The following is an 18445-nucleotide window of genomic DNA, read 5'->3' as shown; positions in this document are numbered from 1 at the left end:
AAGAAGTTGGTGTTGGAGAAGATTCTTGAGAGTCCCTTGGGCTGCATGGAGATTCAATCAGTCCATCCTCAAGGAAATCAGTCCTGAATATTCATTGGAAGGACTGATGTTGAAGGTGAATCACCATACTTTGGCTACCTGATGCAAAGAACTGACTCATTGGAAAAGAGCCTGATGTTGGGAAAGATTGAAGGTGGGAGAAGAAGAGGAAGACAGAGGATGAAATGGTTGGATGGCATCACCGACTCAATGGACATGAGTTTGCATAAACTCTGGAAGTTGGTGATGGACAGGAAGGCCTGGTGTACTGCAGTCCATGGGATCACAAAGAGTCGGACATGACTGCGCAACTGAACTGATGAAAGAGAGAAATGCAGCCTTTGATTAATGAACTGTGTCCACGATTGACACCACAACTGATTAAAGACCCTGACATTTACTCAGTGAGGCCTCTTACACCTCATTGCTCTTGCAACTAAAATACTTTAATAAGAAATATTTAATATGAAATTGCTATGTAGGCATAAAATTAGTGTCTTTAGAGTACCTTCTACAACTGCAATAGTCTGAAGATGTTATCTCCATCTGCATTAGTCATAATGTTAGTAGATTTTGGCTGCATCTCTTTAGACTTAAAAGTTCCAATATTCAAATGATGGACCTTGAGATTTTCTCATTTTCTAATCCAACTGGCAAATTTAAAAATCTAATGAGAATAAAATCTGTGATAGTGAAGGCATCATTCTGGCAGAAAGGATTCCAATTAGAGGCTTTGATAAATGACTTTGCTTCCCTTTGCTTTCCTCACTGTGGGAGTTCAGTGTTTGAAAGAAAGGAAGAAAGACTGAAGGAAGGTGGGAGAGAGAGGACGAGATGGGGATAGGAAAGAGAAAGGAAGGAACAAGTGATAAATGTGATAAGTATGGCATGCTGTGATTCATGGGGCCGTGGAGAGTAGGACACGACTGAGCTACTGAACTGAACTGAACTGACTGAAATGTGAATCAAACCTGTAAATAAATATAGAATAGAATTTTACTTTTTCTTTCTTTCTTTTTTTTTTTTTTTTTACAAAAAGATACCTATGCATTAAGTTTGAATCAACTAGACTTGTTTTCAGTATAGTGTTTCTACTAAAAGAATTGAGTGGTAAACCCTACTAACAACCCCAAGAAGGCAACCAAGTCTCTACCTTATAAATCTCATCTGCTGAGATGTTGACACATGAACATTTTTGTATTTGCATCTAGAGTAAGAGACATAAAGAATGCAAATACAATAGATGCCCTAAAACCTAAAGAAATTAGCTTTGGAAAATATTTTTTATGACAATTACAATGAAGAAAATTAAAACAGAATCAAAATTACCAAAGATTAAAAAACTCACCCTCTCTGCTGTTAGTTTTATTATGTTGAGTGATTACATTTATATGTTCACTTCATTATGCGGTCTCATTGTATCTTATATTTAATATGCTGATTAAGCACATATTTTTGTTTTTAAATATCAACATCAAACAATCTTTAGGTTCCTAAAGCTAAGAAAGTACATTTGGCTACACATAATCCCTTTTGAGGGCTTCCCAGGTGGTGCTAGTGGTAAATAATATGTTTCCCAACTCAGGAGACATGCGACGTGGGTTCAATTCCTGGTCTGTGAAGATCCCCTGGCAAAGGGCATGACAACCCATTCCAGTACTTTTGCCTGGAAAATACCATGGACAGAGGAGCCTGGCAGTCTACATTCCATAGGATTGCAAAGAGCTGGACACAACTGGATCACTTCTACCACAAGAGCATTTCTTTTTTCAAAACTATTATTTTTGTAATATCTACAGAAATAATGCTTGCATGCTTAGTCAGTCAGTCATGTCTTATTCTTGCAACATCATGGACTGTAGCCCACCAGGTTCCTCTCTCCATGGTATTTTCCAGGCAAGAATACTGGAGAGGGTTGTCATTTCCTCCTCTAGAGCATCTTTCTGACAAAGGACTGAAGCCATGTCTCCAGTGTCTCCTGCATTGGCAGATGGGTTGTTTACCACAGTGCCACCTGGGAAGAACCACAGAAATAATATGCTGGGTTAAATAAAAGTGAAACAGGAACACTTCTGAGATTAGTGGCAGTATAGGTGTAGGTAAAGGCTTGTTTGCACTGAAAAGTAAAATTATTTTCCATTTAGAAAATCTACCAACAGATATATATTGGTATTTACCAGATATTTGTGCATTTATATTTTATGTCTATGTATACTCTTCAGTCAAGCAATTGTTGTTGTATGGAAACCTTGTAACAATCATTTGGGAACAGTTCAAATGAAAAGTGGAAGAAAAGAGGAAGGTGAGCAAGAAAGGAAAAAGAGAAGGGAGGAGGTCAGGAGAAAGATATATGGAGAGTTTTCTTTTTAATTTTAAAGAAATTGAGAGTTGCTGAGGATATTCTATCCTTTCAATGATTTTTCTCAGAAAGCCCCAGAAATATATTTTACTGGAAAGACACTGGGCACCAGTTCAGTATAACCATAGTGTTTTTCACACCAATATGTTTACAGCTGCACTTGCCCTTTGAAGAGCTTTTCAAGTCATTAAAGGCCGCCTTGTCCAACCACCTCCAATGACAGATGATAGAGAACTGTATACTGGGTTTCATTTAATTTGTATCTGGAAGGAATGTTATAGCTCATGAAAAAATGTCTTCCAAATAAACACCTTGCTGATTGATGTGACACATCATAAGGCATAAGATTTTTTGAACTGGGAATATATGATAGAAGTGGAAAATATGGCATTACATAAAAAAAGAAACTCTTGAGACAGTGTGAATGAAATAGCACTTTCAAAGCTATTTCAAAAATATTATATTTTGGAGATGTTAGCAATTGCCTGGCCTAGAATTCAACTAACCGAAAGAGATTTGTAAAAGCTCCAAGACAAAGAATGTAGATAATGTAAAAAAATGTCTCTCAAGACAGAAGCTCTGGTGACAAATTGCCATGACTATGCTACAGGCATCATTCATACTACTGTCAATAATAGCTCTACAGACTGTAATTTCATAAGTATACTGAGATATCTAATACAAACAGCCTGCCCAATTTGTCCTTTAAACATCTATTCTGGTAAGTCCATTGAAATATTCTTTTAAATGGTGCTTTATAGGAAAATTGTAATAAAAAGAAACTGTCAAATTGTGATTAGTGTACATAAATGAGGATCAGCATATGTTGCATATGGCTGATCTAGATGTTTATCATTTATTAATAAATAAACTAAGAAAAAGATTTGTACAAAGTTTAATTTCAACTTATTTACTAATTTTAAATAGCTATTTTAAAGACCAAAATATGAAACTTAAATCTGATCTTCAAAAGCATCTAAGAATTATATCCTTGCTATAGATCAACCTTGATAATATATTAAAAAGCAGAGACATTACTTTGCCAACAAAGGTCCGTCTAGTCAAGGCTATGGTTTTTCCAGTGGTCATGTATGGATGTGAGAGTTGGACTGTGAAGAAAGCTAATCACCGAAGAATTGATGCTTTTGAACTATGGTGCTGGAGAAGACTCTTGAGAGTCCCTTGTACCGCAAGGAGATCCAACCAGTCCATTCTAAGGGAGATCGATCCTGGGTGTTCATTGGAAGGACTGACGCTAAAACTGAAACTGCAATACTTTGGCCACCTCATGCGACGAGTTGACTCACTGGAAAAGACTCTGATGCTGGGAAGGGTTGGGGGCTGGAGGAGAAGGGGACGACCGAGAATTAGATGGCTGGATGGCATCACCGACTCTGTGGACATGGGTTTGAGTGAACTCCGGAAGTTGGTGATGGACAGGGAGGTCTGGCGTGCTGTGATTCATGGGGTCGCTGAGAGTCGGACACAACTGAGCGACTGAACTGAACTGAACTGACTGATAGACTTAAATCCAAAAATGTTAGCGTTCCATCATACAACCCCATTTAGATACAGAAGACTTTGAGACTCCTGTTCTTTCCTACAGGTCTTTTAAGTTGCAGATATACCAAGGGTAGGTAGCAGCAAGCTCGACTGTCTTTTCAGTTGGAACCATCTCATGGGACTGCATTATCATCAGCTGCCCCAAATTCTTACCAAGTGCTAGTTACTGAACATAACACTTTGCAGTTTAAAAAAAACTGTTGTAAATGTTTCTCTCTGTTCCTCTTAGCAATCCTTTGTGATGCATGAGTCTTCTAATCATCTGGTTTGAGGAAAACAAAAGCAGGGCATTTATAGTGCAAAAATGGCCTGAATTCAAATTTCCTGATGTTAACTTATAGCTATTATTTACTTTGTCAAATTATTAACACTTTTGAAGCTATTTGAGGATTTGAGATACACAGAGAAGACAAGGAAGGAGATTTTAAACAAGAAGGTATGCAGGACACACTCCAAATAATGATTTAAGTGGCCTCATTTCTAAAGTCAGTCCTGATTGAATTACCCATTCACTATAATATTTAGAAATAATTTAAAGCATTTAATATTTTCCACTTTATTAGTATACAAATATATTCACTTCATATAATAACTTAATATCTTTACTCATGGGTAGAGTGTGTTTATAGTTTATTACGGTTAAGATTGCCCTTGGAAATTGTATGGAAAATTATTGTAATCAAATTATTCTTTAAGTTATTTTATTTTTATATATTTTGAATAGCTGTAAAATTTCATTTCTGTTTGCCAATAATGAACTTTTGTTAATTAAACCATATAATCACTATAAGATTTAAAAAGATATCTCAGAAATTATAGATGTCTATCGACCATATTATATATTTTTAATGTGCACTGAATTATTAATACCATTCATAAAAATATTGGAAATATCCAACTTTTAATTGACTTATATTACAAAGTTTTTGTGTTAATCAGTTGTTTGGAATTCAATTTTTCTTTAAAACTTGTCAGAAATATTGGCTAGAATCTAAAGATACCCTTCTAGAGTCTCTTAAGTCACAATTCACATGAGGGAAACAGAAAATAAATAATAAATGATCGAAGCCTGTAATATTTATAAATTAAAATTAGAGATTCATTCTAAACCTTAATGTGCATACACACATTTTTTGGTTTGTTTTTGGTTTTTTTGCCCTCAGGAATTGAACCACTGGCGACACATTAAGTACATATGACACTTTTGTTCATTTTTTGTGCTTTTTTAGTCTTTAATGTAACAAACTATTAATGCTAAACCAATTATTTGATAATCTTTCAGAATTAAAACAGCAAAATTATATTGCTAGATTTTTTTAAGGTTAAGAATTCATTTGGTGTAGAAACTACTAAACATGTCATACAGAGGTTTAAGGAGTCTTAGGCTGATAACAGAGATTTACCCTATTTACGAAGAGGGAAGGAGAAGGCAATGGCAACCCACTCCAGTACTCTTGCTGGAAAATCCCATGGGCGGAGGAGCCTGGTAGGCTGCGGTCCATGGGGTCGCAAAGAATCGGACACGACTGAGCGACTTCACTTTCACTTTCATGCATTGGAGAAGGAAATGGCAACCCACCCCAGTGTTCTTGCCTGGAGAATCCCAGGGACGGGGGAGCCTGGTGGGCTGCCATCTATGAGGTCGCACAGTCAGACACGACTGAAGCTACTTAGCAGCAGCAGCAGCAGCAACGAAGAGGTAAATCACTGAACCTCTGACCTGTCATTGTGTTTAGCGCAGTTTCAAGTATGTTAAGAGTAAAATAGTATCTGATCCAACTATAATTTTTCTCAAATTTTAGGATGCATATTTTTCATTTTCTAAGATTTCTGAAGAAGAAGTTAATTTTAGAGGCAAGATTTCTTCCTTAATGGTATATAAAATTATGACCCATCATAAACTACCTCAGATTTGATGAACTAAAATGTTATAAAATGTTGAAATTACCCATATTTGTAATATTTTTTATTATCACAACTAAAATAATGAGACTTTAGAATATACTGTAATAAATTAAAAAGTTTTTTGTTTATTTAGCTGTACCAGGCATGTGGGATGTGGCATGTAGGATCTTCAGTTGTGGCTTGTGGGATCTAGTTCCCTGACCAGGGATTGAACCAGAGCCCCCTGCTTTGGAAGCCACTGGACCACGAGGGAAATCCCTAGAGTATATTGTTGCCAATTAATAAGCATATATTTCAACACCTACTTACTTTTGGCTCAGAGATTTCATGACAAGCAAGCTTTAATGGGGACACAAGTCATGATATTAGACCTGCAATTGAGAAACCAGGGCTACAAACGCCCAGTTAAAGCAGACTGATTGATGAGAAAAGGCTGGAGTGCCAATTCTATGTCAATGAGAAGAAAGAACAGAGAGAATTAAAAGACTCAAAGGTAAATTCTGAACAGGATACAGAAATGCAGAATTCAATCATAAATGACAATGTCAACATCTATCTCTCTCTCTTTAGGGGAAAATTGCAGTGAGGCTGCTAAAATTCTCTATTGTTCATCAATTATTCATTGCAATTTCCTTTCCAAAAGTGAGTTCAGTTCAGTTCAGTTCAGTTCAGTCGCACAGTCGTGTCCGACTCTCCGCGACCCCATGAATCACAGCATGCCAGGCCTCCCTGTCCATCACCAACTCCCGGAGTTCACTCAAACTCATGTCCACAGAGTCGGTGATGCCATCCAGCCATCTCATTCTCTGTCGTTAGGTAAGGACAAATTTGGAGAAGACTTGTACAGGCATTACAGCAGATCTCTATTAATTCCTGAAATTTTCCTTCTTACTATATCATTCCTGTACTTCAATGTGGATTTGCTCTGAACTCAAAAAAACAAAACTACTCAAAAACTGACTAGACTGAGGTGGGGTCCACATTCCTCTATTAAAAGAATTGGCTCCACCCTCAAAAATATACACTTAAGCTTCTTGTATTATTTGCTTCAAAGATTTAATTAAAGATGGCTTGTCAGGTGTGGTTTCTTTTTGATATATTTCATATTTCTTGTCCTTCAAGCTTCTTAAGATGTTGTCTGTGCGTGGGCATGCTAAGTCACTTTAAGCATTTCCAACTCTTTGTGACCCTATGTACTGTAGCCACCCCCACCCCCCACCCCCACCCCCCACACACAGGCTCCTCTGTCCACGGGATACTCCAGGCAAGAATACTGGAGTGGGTTGCCATGCCTTCCTCTAGGGGATCTTCCTGATCCAGGGATTGAAACTGCAACTCTTATGTCACCTGCCCTGGGACGTGGGTTTTACCACTTGTGCCACCTGGGAAGATCCAAGATACTGTTGTCTATATGCAGCATAAAGCTGTTTTTATTTCCACTTACAAAAAACAGATTCAGACTAGGAGTCAAATTAAGTAGAAATTGTAAGAAATTCCCTTGAAATTTCTCTGAAATTTATAAGTGAGTAGAGGAAATAAAAAATATAAGATGTTAAAATTTGGCTTCTAACTTTCACATTGTTGCCCAAATGGGTTAATCCAGTCCCAGCAATGTTTTTTGTTTTTTCCCTCTGGCTGAAATCTAAGGTCCCAGACTATGGGTTAAATGTTTGCTCTGACCATTTTTACAGAACTAAATATTGAGTATATCATGTATGACTCCAGTTGTAAACTGATGTATTGCTATGGACACATTAAAATGATTCGGCATATCAGTATATAGGTTTTTTTCTTTTTGAGTTGTAGTTGACTTGCAATACTATGTCAGTTTAAGGTGAACAGCAAAGTGATACGTGTGTGTGTATATATATATATATATATAATAATTTTTTCAGATTATTTTCCATTTCAGGTTATTATAAAGTATTTCTAAGTCATTGTTGTTTGTTTGTTTTTATGTATAATAGCTTGTATATGTTAATCTCATATTTGTCCATATTGTCTTCCTTCTCCCTTTTGTACCATGTTTGTTTTCTATTACTTTGAGTCTATTTCTTTTCTCTATATAGATTCATTTGTATTATTTTGTAGATACCACATAAAAGTGATATATACTTATATTTCTCTGTCTGACTCACTTCATTAGGTATACTATTTTCTAGGTATATCAGTTTTGTTGCAAATAGGAATATTTCATAATTTAATATGGCTGAATAATATTTCATGGTGTGTGTGCATGTCTTTTTGTGTGTGAATATATATATCACTTATTCTTAAGTTAATCATCTGTTGATGGGAATTTGGGTTGCTGCCAACTCTTGGAAATTGTAAATAATATGAACATTAGGGAGCATGTGTCTTTTCAAATTAGAGTTTTCCTTTTATCCAGATTACTGGATCATAGCATAAGTGTATTTTTAAATTTTTAAGGAAAAACTATGCTGTTGTCCCTAATGACTGCAACTATTTGCATTCTTTCCAACAGCATAGGAGTGTACCCTTTTCTCCAAACCCTCTGCAGCATTTATTATTTATAGACATTTTGATACTGGTTGTTCTGACCTACTTGAGGTGATACCTCATAGTAGTTTTGATTTGCCTTTCCAAAGAAGAAAGCCTTCCTCAGCAATCAATGCAAAGAAATAGAGGAAAACAACAGAACAGGAGAGACAAGAGATCTCCTAAAAAAAATTAGAGATACCAAGGGAAGATTTCATGCAAAGATGGGCTCGATAAAGGACAGAAATGGTATAGACATAACAGAAGCAGAAGATATTAAGAAGAGGTGGCAAGAATACACAGACGAACTGGACAAAAAATATTTTCATGACCAAGATAATCACAAAGGTGTGATCACTCACCTAGAGCCAGACATCTTGGAATGTGAAGTCAAGTGGGCCTTAGAAAGCATCCCTATGAACAAAGCTAATGGAGGTGATGGAATTCCAGTTGAGCTATTTCATATCCTGAAAGATAATGCTGTGAAAGTGTTTCACTCAATATGCCAGCAAATTTGGAGAACTCAGCAGTGGCTACAGGACTGGAAAAGTTCAGTCTTCATTCCTATCCCAAAGAAAGGCAATGCCAAAAAATGCTCAAACTACCACACAATTACACTTATGTCACATGCTAGTAAAGTCATGCTCAAAATTCTCCAAGCCAGGCTTCAGCAATATGTGAACTGTGAACTTTCAGTTGTTCAAGCTGGTTTTTGAAAAGTCAGAGGAATCAGATATCAAATTGCCAACATCTCCTGGGTCATGGAAAAAGAAACAGTTCCAGACAAACATCTATTTCTGCTTCATTGACTATGCCAAAGATTTTGACTGTGTTGATCACAACAAACTGTGGAAAATTCTGAAAGAGATGGGAATACCAGACCACCTGACCTGTCTCTTGAGAAACCTGTATGCATTCAGGAAGCAGCAGTTAGAATTGGACATGGAACAACAGACTGGTTCCAAATAGGAAAAGAAGTGTGTCAAGGTTGTATATTGTGACCCTGCTTATTTAACTTCTATGTAGTGTACATCATGAGGAACACTGGGCTGGAAGAAGCACAAGCTGGAATCAAGATTGCCAGGAGAAATATCAATAACCTCAGACAGGCAGATGACACCACCCTTATGGCAGAAAGTGAAGAAGAACTCAAAAGCCTCTTGATGAAAGTGAAAGAGGAGAGTGAAAAGTTTGGCTTGAAGCTCAGCATTCAGAAAACTAAGATCGTGGCATCAGGTCCCATCACGTCATGGGAAATAGATGGGGAAACAGTGGAAACAGTATCAGACAAGTTTTTTGGTCTCCAAAATCAATGCGGATGCTGATTTCAGCCATGAAATGAAAAGACGCTTACTCCTTGGAAGGAAAATTATGATCAACCTGTATAGCATATTAAAAAGCAGAGACATTACTTTGCCAGCAGAGGTCCGTCTAGTCAAGGCTATGGTTTTGACAGTGGTCACATATGGATGTGAGAGTTGAACTGTGAAGAAAGCTGATCGCCAAAAATTTGATGCTTTTGAACTGTGGTGTTGGAGAAGACTTTTGAGAGTCCCTTGGACTGCAAGGAGATCCAGCCAGTCCATTCTGAAGAAGATTAGTCCGGGGTGTTCATTGGAAGGACTGATGCTAAACCTGAAGCTGCAATACTTTGGCCATCTCATGCGAAGAGTTGACTCACTGGAAAAGACTCTGATGCTGGGAGAGATTGGGGGCAGGAGGAGAAGGGGATGACAGAGAATGGGATATCTGGATGGCATCACCGACTCGATGGACATGAGTTTGAGTGAACTCCAGGAGTTGGTGATGGACAGGGAGGCCTGGTGTGCTGTGATTTACGGGGTCGCAAAGGGTCCAACACGACTGAGCGACTCAACTGAACTGAACAGAACTGATGGCAGTTCTATTTCCAGTTTTTTAAGGACTCTCCACACTGTTCTCCATAGTGGCTCTAGCATGAAAAAAAGAGGATAACTCCATTGCACCATAAAACGCAAATATGAAGGTTGAAAAATGTAGGCGGAATAAACAGTGTGATTTAAGAGAAGAAAGAAAAAATTCTCAAGTTTGTCATTCATCTTGGTTGTGCAGTGTGCCACCATGAATGGGATTGGATTAGTGTCCTGTGATGTTTTCTTGGTTGGGGTTGGAGTGTGTCTGTGTTCTGGTTGATGGAGCTGGATCTTGTCTCTCTGAAGGGCAGCACAGTGTCCAGTAGTAAATTTGGGTGTCTGTATGGGTTCAGTATGATTTGGGGCAGTCCTCCTGGCTTTAGCTGTGTTAGTCAGTCATTTCAGTCCCTCAGTCGTGTCCGACTCTTTGCGACCCCATGAATAACAGCAAGCCAGGCCACCCTGTCTGTCACCAACTCCCAGAGTTCACTCAAACTCATGTCCATCGAGTCGGTGATGACATCCTGCCATCTCATTCTCTGTCCTCCCCTTCTCCTCCCGCCCCCAGTCTCTGCTTTTCAATATGCATTCTAGGTTGGTCATAACTTTCCTTCGAAGGAGTAAGCATCTTTTAATTTCATGGCTGCAATCAGCATCCACAGTGTTTTTGGAGCCCAAAAAATAAAGTCTGACACTGTTTCCACTGTTTCCCCATCTATTTCCCATGAAGTGATGGGACAAGATGCCATGATCTTTGTTTTCTGAATGTTGAGCTTCAAGCCAACCTTTTCAGTCTCCTCTTTCACTTTCATCAAGAGGCTTTTTAGTTCCTCTTCACTTTCTGCTGTAAAGGTGGTTTCATCTGCATATCTGAGGTTACTGATATTTCTCCTGGCAATCTTGATTTCAGCTTGTGCTTCTTCCAGCCCAGTGATCCTCATGATGTACTCTGCATACAAGTTAAATAAGCAGGGTCACAATATACAACCTTGGCGTACTCCTTTTCCTATTTGGAACCAGTCTGTTGTTACATGTCCAGTTCTAACTCTTGCCTCCTGACCTGCACACAGTTTTCTCAAGAGTCAGGTCAGGTGGTCTGGTATTCCCATCTCTTTCAGAATGTTCCACAGTTAATTGTGATCCACACAGTCAAAGGCTTTGGCATAGTCAATGAAGCAGAAGTATATGTTTTCTGAAACTCTCTTGCTTTCTCTATGATCCAGTGGATGTTGGCAATTTGATCTCTGGTGCCTCTGCCTTTTCTAAAACCTGCTTGAACATCTGGAAGTTCACGGTTCACATATTGCTGAAGCCTGGCTTGGAGAATTTTGAGCATGATTTTACTAGCGTGTGAGATTAGTGCAACTGTCCAGTAGTTTGAGCATTCTTTGGCATTGCCTTCCTTTGGGATTGGAATGAAGACTGACCTTTTTCAGTCCTGTGGCCACTGCTGAGTTTTCCAAATGTTCTGGCATATTGAGTGCAGCACTTTCAAAGCATCATCTTTCAGGATTTGAAATTCTATCACCTCCACTAGCTTTGCTCGTAGGGATGCTTTCTAAGGCCCTCTTTACTTCACATTCCAAGATGTTTGGCTCTAGGTGAGTGATCACTCCATCATGATTATCTTGGTTGTGAAGATCTTTTTTGTCCAGTTCGTCTGTGTATTCTTGCCACCCCTTTTTAATATCTTCTGCTTCTGTTAAGTCCATACCATCTCTGTCCTTTATTGAGCCCATCTTTGCATGAAATATTCCCTTGGTATCTCTAATTTTCTTGACAAGATCTCTTGTCTTTCCTATTCTGTTGTTTTCCTCTATTTTTTGCATTGATTGCTGAGGAAGGCTTTCTTATCTCTCCTTGCTATTCTTTGGAACTCTGCGTTCAGATGCTTATATCTTTCCTTTCCTCCTTTGCTTTTCGCTTCTCTTCTTTTCACAGCTATTTGTAAGGCCTCCTCAGGGAGCCATTTTGCTTTTTTGCATTTCTTTCCCATGGGGATAGTCTTGGTCCCTGTCTCCTGTACAATGTCACGAACCTCCGTCCATATTTTTGCAGTCACATTGAAGTGGCCTCTTAGCATATCCTTAGTGCCTGGTACTTGCCCCTGGAATATTTCCTGGAGTTTCTGCCCCTTGTGCCTGCCCTCTGTTATGCAGAAATCTGAGTGCCCTGCAGAAATTTGTTTGCGCCTCTATTTTAGCCCTCTGGGCCTGTCCTCTGTGCACTTCTCTAAGTTCCCCGAACCTGATGTCTGGTTGGGGCAAAGGTCTCTGAGCTGCTTATGGGCTGAGAAGTGAAACATTTTCTATATTCTACCATGTAGGTCCCTGCTTTGCCCAGCTTTCTGAGATCCCTCTCTCCTCCTTGGTCCCACCTGTAGGAAGCTTCCGAATACATGGGAACTCTCTTCCTCTTTCACAACTTCCTCCCTCCCTCCCTCAGGGCAAAAGCTCCCATCCTGAAGTTCTCTGTCTCTTCCCCTTTCATATTTCCATCCTCTGTCCTAACTCCTTCCAGAAAGTTTAACCTGTACCCCCCAACCAACATTCCAGAGGCCTGGTGTCTTCTGCTGTTGCTTTTTAGTAGTTGTTCCATATCTTGATGAGTATTTTATGTCTTTGTGGGGAGGCTGGCCATTTCCCTCTCTTATTCCTCTGCCATCTTCTTCTGCCTCTCAGCATTCCACATTTCAATCTATTTTTATTCAAAAACAAACTAGTCTTTTTGGCAAATTTGATTATATCACAAACTAGATTCCCTAAAACCTAGGGAAATAGAATTTTATTCTATTTAGAATAAATATTTCATTTACAATATTTAGAAAATATTCTGTTTATTATTTAATAGATATTCAATTGATAATAGATATTTAACATTTAATTTTATATTAGTTATTATTTATTTAATGGAATATTAAAATGTTCTATTTAGAAAGAATAGAATAAAATCTAGTAGAATAAAAAAATAGAATAAATAAATTTAGAAATTTATTCTCTTATTGTTCTAGAGACTAGAATTCTGAAATCAAGGGGCCAGCAGGACTGTGATCCCTCTAAGATTCTGGGTAGAATCCTTCCTTGCCCATTTCTAGCTTCTGGATGTGGCTGATAGTCCTTGACTTGCAGCTGCACCATTTCTATCTCTTCTTCTGAGGATACATGGAATTCTCCCTGTGGATTCTCTTACAAACATATTGGATTATGTCCTACCCTAATGACCTCATCTTACCTTGATTACATATGTAAAGACCCTGTTTCCAAATAATGTCACATTTATAAGATCCCAGAGTGATATGTTCAACATTTTTGAGGGAACAAAATTCAACCTACAGCAACTGTTTTATGGAAGTGTTTTCTAAATCAGAAGCATTATGTATGATTATTTAACTCTAATTCATTTATTACTATTTTTTGCAAGTGATAAAAAGTCTGAAAGATACTTTATTTTGAATGAAGTATCATCTTGAATTTAAGAGGGAGAAAGGTAAGATTTTGATTCACTGAGGAAGCTTTGATATTTGTGAAAGCTTTACTTAATTGAAAAGTCATGGTTGTAAAGTCCGTCATATAATGAAACTTTTGCTTTTGTTATTTGTTCGGACTAACAGCACTTTACTAAAACATATTAAAAGTATATTCAACAGGATTTTTCAAGGTTCTGGTTATCATCAACATGGAGTTTTATGTTGCATTCCAGGACAAATCTTACAAAGCCTAGAATTTATGTAAATTGGCCAATGAGGAAGAAGGTCCCTAAAGTGAAAGTAGATTCCAAAACTGATTTAAATGGTTGAATATGTTAATTTCACATTTTTTCTTTAAAAGCAGGAGAGAAAAAATTCCCTCAACAATCACTTCATGGACAGAATTATTTATGGAGGTCATATCCACCCCAGTCTTCTCGTTATACCAAGTTCATGGAACTGGACACCCTGGGCATCAGATATTTTTTCTCATGTCCATGATCACTGATCCTGGGGATAATACCAGGCAAACTCTTACAAATGCAGGGTAAATCTTAAGGCCACTGTAAATATATGAATATATCAGCAAGAATCCATGTGCTAGGTCGCTTCAGTCGTGTCAGACTCTGTATGACCCCATGGACTGTAGCCCCCCAGGCTTCTCCGTCAAAGGGCTTCTCCAGGCAAGAATACTGAAGGGGATTACCATCCCCTTCTTCAGTAGTAATCCATGCTGCTGCTGCTGCTGCTAAGTCACTTCAGTCGTGTCCGACTCTGTGTGACCCCATAGACGGAAGCCCACCAGGCTCCCCAGTCCCTGGGATTCTCCAGGCAAGAACACCGGAGTGGGCTGTCATTTCCTTCTCCAATGTGTGAAAGTGAAAAGTGAAAGTGAAGTTACTCAGTCGTGTCCAACCCTTAGCGACCCCATGGACTGCAGCCCATCAGTCTTCTCCATCCTTTGTAAAATTGCAAATTAAAGTTGCAATAATGAGCAAAAAAAAGTTGTTACTTATGAGCAAGCAATGGCACTTAGGGGCCTCATCATGTTTACGATGTTCACTCCTCACAGCAGCCTCTTGAACAAACACTTATGATTCCAAATTTTAGGTAAGGTTGAATTGTACTAGCATTATGCATACACTTTTAATACATTTCATTAATTTTAGCCCATGGACTGGAGTGTATTCATTTATTTTAATTTAAATCATGGTAGATTGTTATATAATTATAGAAAGCAACAGCAGTTCAAAGTAGTTTTACCCTGAAGAATCCGTTTGACACATTTTGCCACAAGCTTTAAAGAATCATAGAAATCCTCATTTGAATGGAGCTTGAAGTTCTGCTCATGTAAATTTTCAGCCAGTGCTCCATAAAAGTTTAAATAAATTCAGTACTTTCTTTCATTAGTAAGGTAAAAACAATTCTGCTAGCAGTTAGGTGATGAGCAGGGGACCTATAATTCAAATAAAAACCAACTTTCAAGATTATACTATGATTTAAATTTTAAAACATATTAAATTTTACCAAATAATGACATTCAAGACAAATTACACAAAATCAAATTTTTCTAAATCATCTCATTCAGACCTATCAGATCCCAAAATGATTGAAAAACCAATACCTAACACACTCATGTGTTTTTAGTAGTTCCTTAGTTTATAAATTCTGCTAATTACCCTCATTTGATGGTTTATCTAGTTGTGTAGTGTCACTTGCAACAAGAAGTTTAAGTTACCTAATTTTGCTTAATTGTAGTAAAATTCCTAGTGGTCATAGGCTGTAATAATATAATGGCAAGAATAATTATAAGCACAATATTTTCATAGAGTGAAAGAGCATTTCATCTGAGTAGTATCTGCCTCATTAACTTAACTGACTTCAGCCTACTCATCATGGAACATCTTTCCTTCTTTAAACTGAAAGTGTTTAAACTGAAAGTGTTATTCAATCAGTCATGTCCTACTCCTTGCGACCAAACGGACTGTAACCTACCAGGCGATGTAATTCTCCAGGCAAAGGAATGGGTACCCATTCCTTTCTCCAAGGGATCTAGATTGTCACAGAAGGCTGGATTAGGGTTCCCTGCTCATACAGCAAATTCCCATTGGCTATCTATTTTAAATATGGTAATGTATACGTTTCAATGCTACTCTCTTAAATCATCCCACCTTCTTTTTCCCCCACTGTGTCCAAAAGTTGATTCTTTATGTCTGTATCTCCTTTGCTACTCTGCAATGGGATCATCAGTATCATCTTTCTATATTCCATATATATGTGTGTGCAATATTTGTTTTTCTCTTTCTGACTTACTTCACTCTGTATAATAGGCTCTATATTCGTCTTTTTTATCCATTCATCTGTCTATGGACATCTAGGTTGCTTCCATGTCCTAGCTATTTAAATAGTGCTGCGATGAACATTGAGGTACATGTGTCCTTTTCAATTATGGTTTCCTCAGGTTATATGCCCAGTAGTGAAATTGTTGGGTCATATGGCAGTTTTTAGCGTAACTGGTTGGGGCATAGGCTTGGGTTACTGTAATATTGAATGGTTTGCCGTGGAAACAAACAGAGATCATTCTGTCGTTTTTGAGACTTTATCCAAATACTGCATTTCGGACTCTTTTGATGACCATGATGGCTACTCTATTTCTTCTAAGGGATTCCTGCCCACAGTAGCAGATATAATGGTCATCTGAGTTAAATTCACCCATTCCAGTCCATTTTAGTTCACTGATTCCTAGAATGTCTACGTTCACTCTTGCCATCACCTGTTTGACAACTTCCAGTTTGCCCTAATTCATGGACCTAACATTTCAGGTTCCTATGCAATATTGCTCTTTACAGCATCAGACCTTGCTTCTATCACCAGTCACATCCACGACTGGGTATTGTTTTTACTTTGGCTCCATCCCTTCATTCTTTCTGGAGTTATTTCTCCACTGATCTGTAGCATATTGGCCACCTACCGACCTGGGAAATTCCTCATTCAGTATCCTACCATTTTGCCTTTTCATGGGGTTTTCAAGGCAAGTATACTGAAGTGGTTTGCAGTCTCTTCTCCAGTGGACCACATTCTGTCAGACTTCTCCACCATGACTGGCCTGTCTTGGGTAGCTCCACATGGCATGGCTTAGTTTCATTGAGTTAGACAAGGCTGTGGTCCGTGTGATCAGATAGACTAGTTTTCTGTGATTATGATTTCAGTGTGTCTGCCCTCTGATGACCTCTCGCAATACCTACCGTCTTATTTGGGTTTCTCTTACCTTGGTCATGTTGTATGTCTTCAAGGCTGCTTCAGCAAAGCACAGCCGCTTTACCTTACCTTGGACAAGGGGTATCTCCTCACTGCTGCCCTTCCTGACCTTGAACGTGGAGTAGATCCTCTCGGCCCTCCTGAGCCCACGCAGCCGCTGCCACTTGAACATGGGGTAGTTCCTCTTGGCCACTGGCCCTGATCTCGGGCATGTGGTAGCTCCTCTCAGCCGCTGCCCCTGGCCTCAGGGGTCAGGTAACTCCTCTCGGCCATGGCCCATGGCCCTGGGCATGGGGTAGCTCCTTTCGGCCGCCACCCCTGGCCTTGGATGTGGGGTAGCTCCTCTCGGCCACCGCCCTTCCAAGGTACACCATTCAATATCACAGTAACCCAAGCCTATGCCCCAACCAGTAATGCTGAAGAAGTCGAAGTTGAATGGTTCTATGAAGATCTACAAGACCTTTTAGAACTAACACTCAAAAAAGATGTCCTTTTCATTATAGGGGACTGGAATGCAAAAGTAAGAAGTCAAGAAACATCTGGAGTAACAGGCAAATTTGGCCTTGGAGCACAGAATGAAGCATGGCAAAGGCTAATAAAGTTTTGCCAAGAGAATGCACTGGTCATAGCAAACAAAGTCTTTCAACAAAACAAGAGAAGAATCTACAGGTGGACATCAAGAGATGGTCAACACCGAAATCAAATTGATTATATTCTTTGCAGCCAAAGATGGAGAAGCTCTATACAGTTAGCAAAAACAAGACCAGGAGCTGACTGTGGTTCAGATCATGAACTCCTTATTGCCAAATTCAGACATAAATTGATGAAAGTAGGGAAAACCACGAGACTGTTCAGATATGACCTAAATCAAATGTATTATGATTATACAGTGGAAATGAGAAATATATTTAAGGGACTAGATCTGATAGATAGAGTTCCTGATCAACTATGGACAGAGGTTCATGACATTGTACAGAAGAGAGGCACCAAGACCATCCCCATGGAAAAGAAACGCAAAAAAGCAAAAAGGCTGTCTGAGGAGGCCTTACAAATAGCTGTGAAAAGAAGAGAAGCAAAAAGCAAAGGAGAAAGGGAAAGATATCAGTATCTAAATGCAGAGATCCAAAGAATAGCAAGGAGAGATAAGAAAGTCTTCCTCAGCTATCAATGCAAAGAAATACAGGAAAACAACATAATAGGAAAGACAAGAGATCTCTTCAAGAAAATTAGAGATATCAAGGGAACATTTCATGAAAAGATGGGCTCGATAAAGGACAGAAATGGTTTGGCCTAACAGAAATAGAAGATATTAAGAAAAGGTGACAAGAATACACAGAAGAACTGGACAAAAAAGATCTTCACGACTCAGATAATTACGATGGTGTGATCACCTACCTAGAGCCTGACTCTTGGAATGTGAAGTCACGTGGGCCTTAAAAACATCCCTACGAACAAAGCTAGTGG

General features: G+C 38.7%; 1 protein-coding gene across 3 annotated transcripts in view; it reads left to right on the top strand.

Annotated features, from left to right (window-relative positions):
* KHDRBS2 (KH RNA binding domain containing, signal transduction associated 2) overlaps nt 1-18445 on the top strand; it is a 795143-nt gene that overhangs the window by 604863 nt on the left and 171835 nt on the right. Inside the window, exon 8 of one of the 3 annotated variants that reach the window (XM_088831070.1) lies at nt 3985-4004. The exons of the other annotated variants lie outside the window; for them this stretch is intronic. Within the exon in view, the coding sequence (XP_088687196.1) occupies nt 3985-4004 (20 nt within the window). The remainder of the gene's footprint in view (nt 1-3984; nt 4005-18445) is intronic. 3 annotated transcript variants of the gene reach the window in all.

The sequence above is a fragment of the Moschus berezovskii genome, chromosome 23 (genome assembly GCF_049115385.1).
Source record: "Moschus berezovskii isolate FMDL1 chromosome 23, NW_MosBer_1.0, whole genome shotgun sequence".
Classification (NCBI taxonomy): domain Eukaryota; kingdom Metazoa; phylum Chordata; class Mammalia; order Artiodactyla; family Moschidae; genus Moschus; species Moschus berezovskii.
The sequence above is the reverse complement of the archived record's forward strand: the minus strand, read 5'-3'. Positions and strand labels throughout refer to the sequence as shown.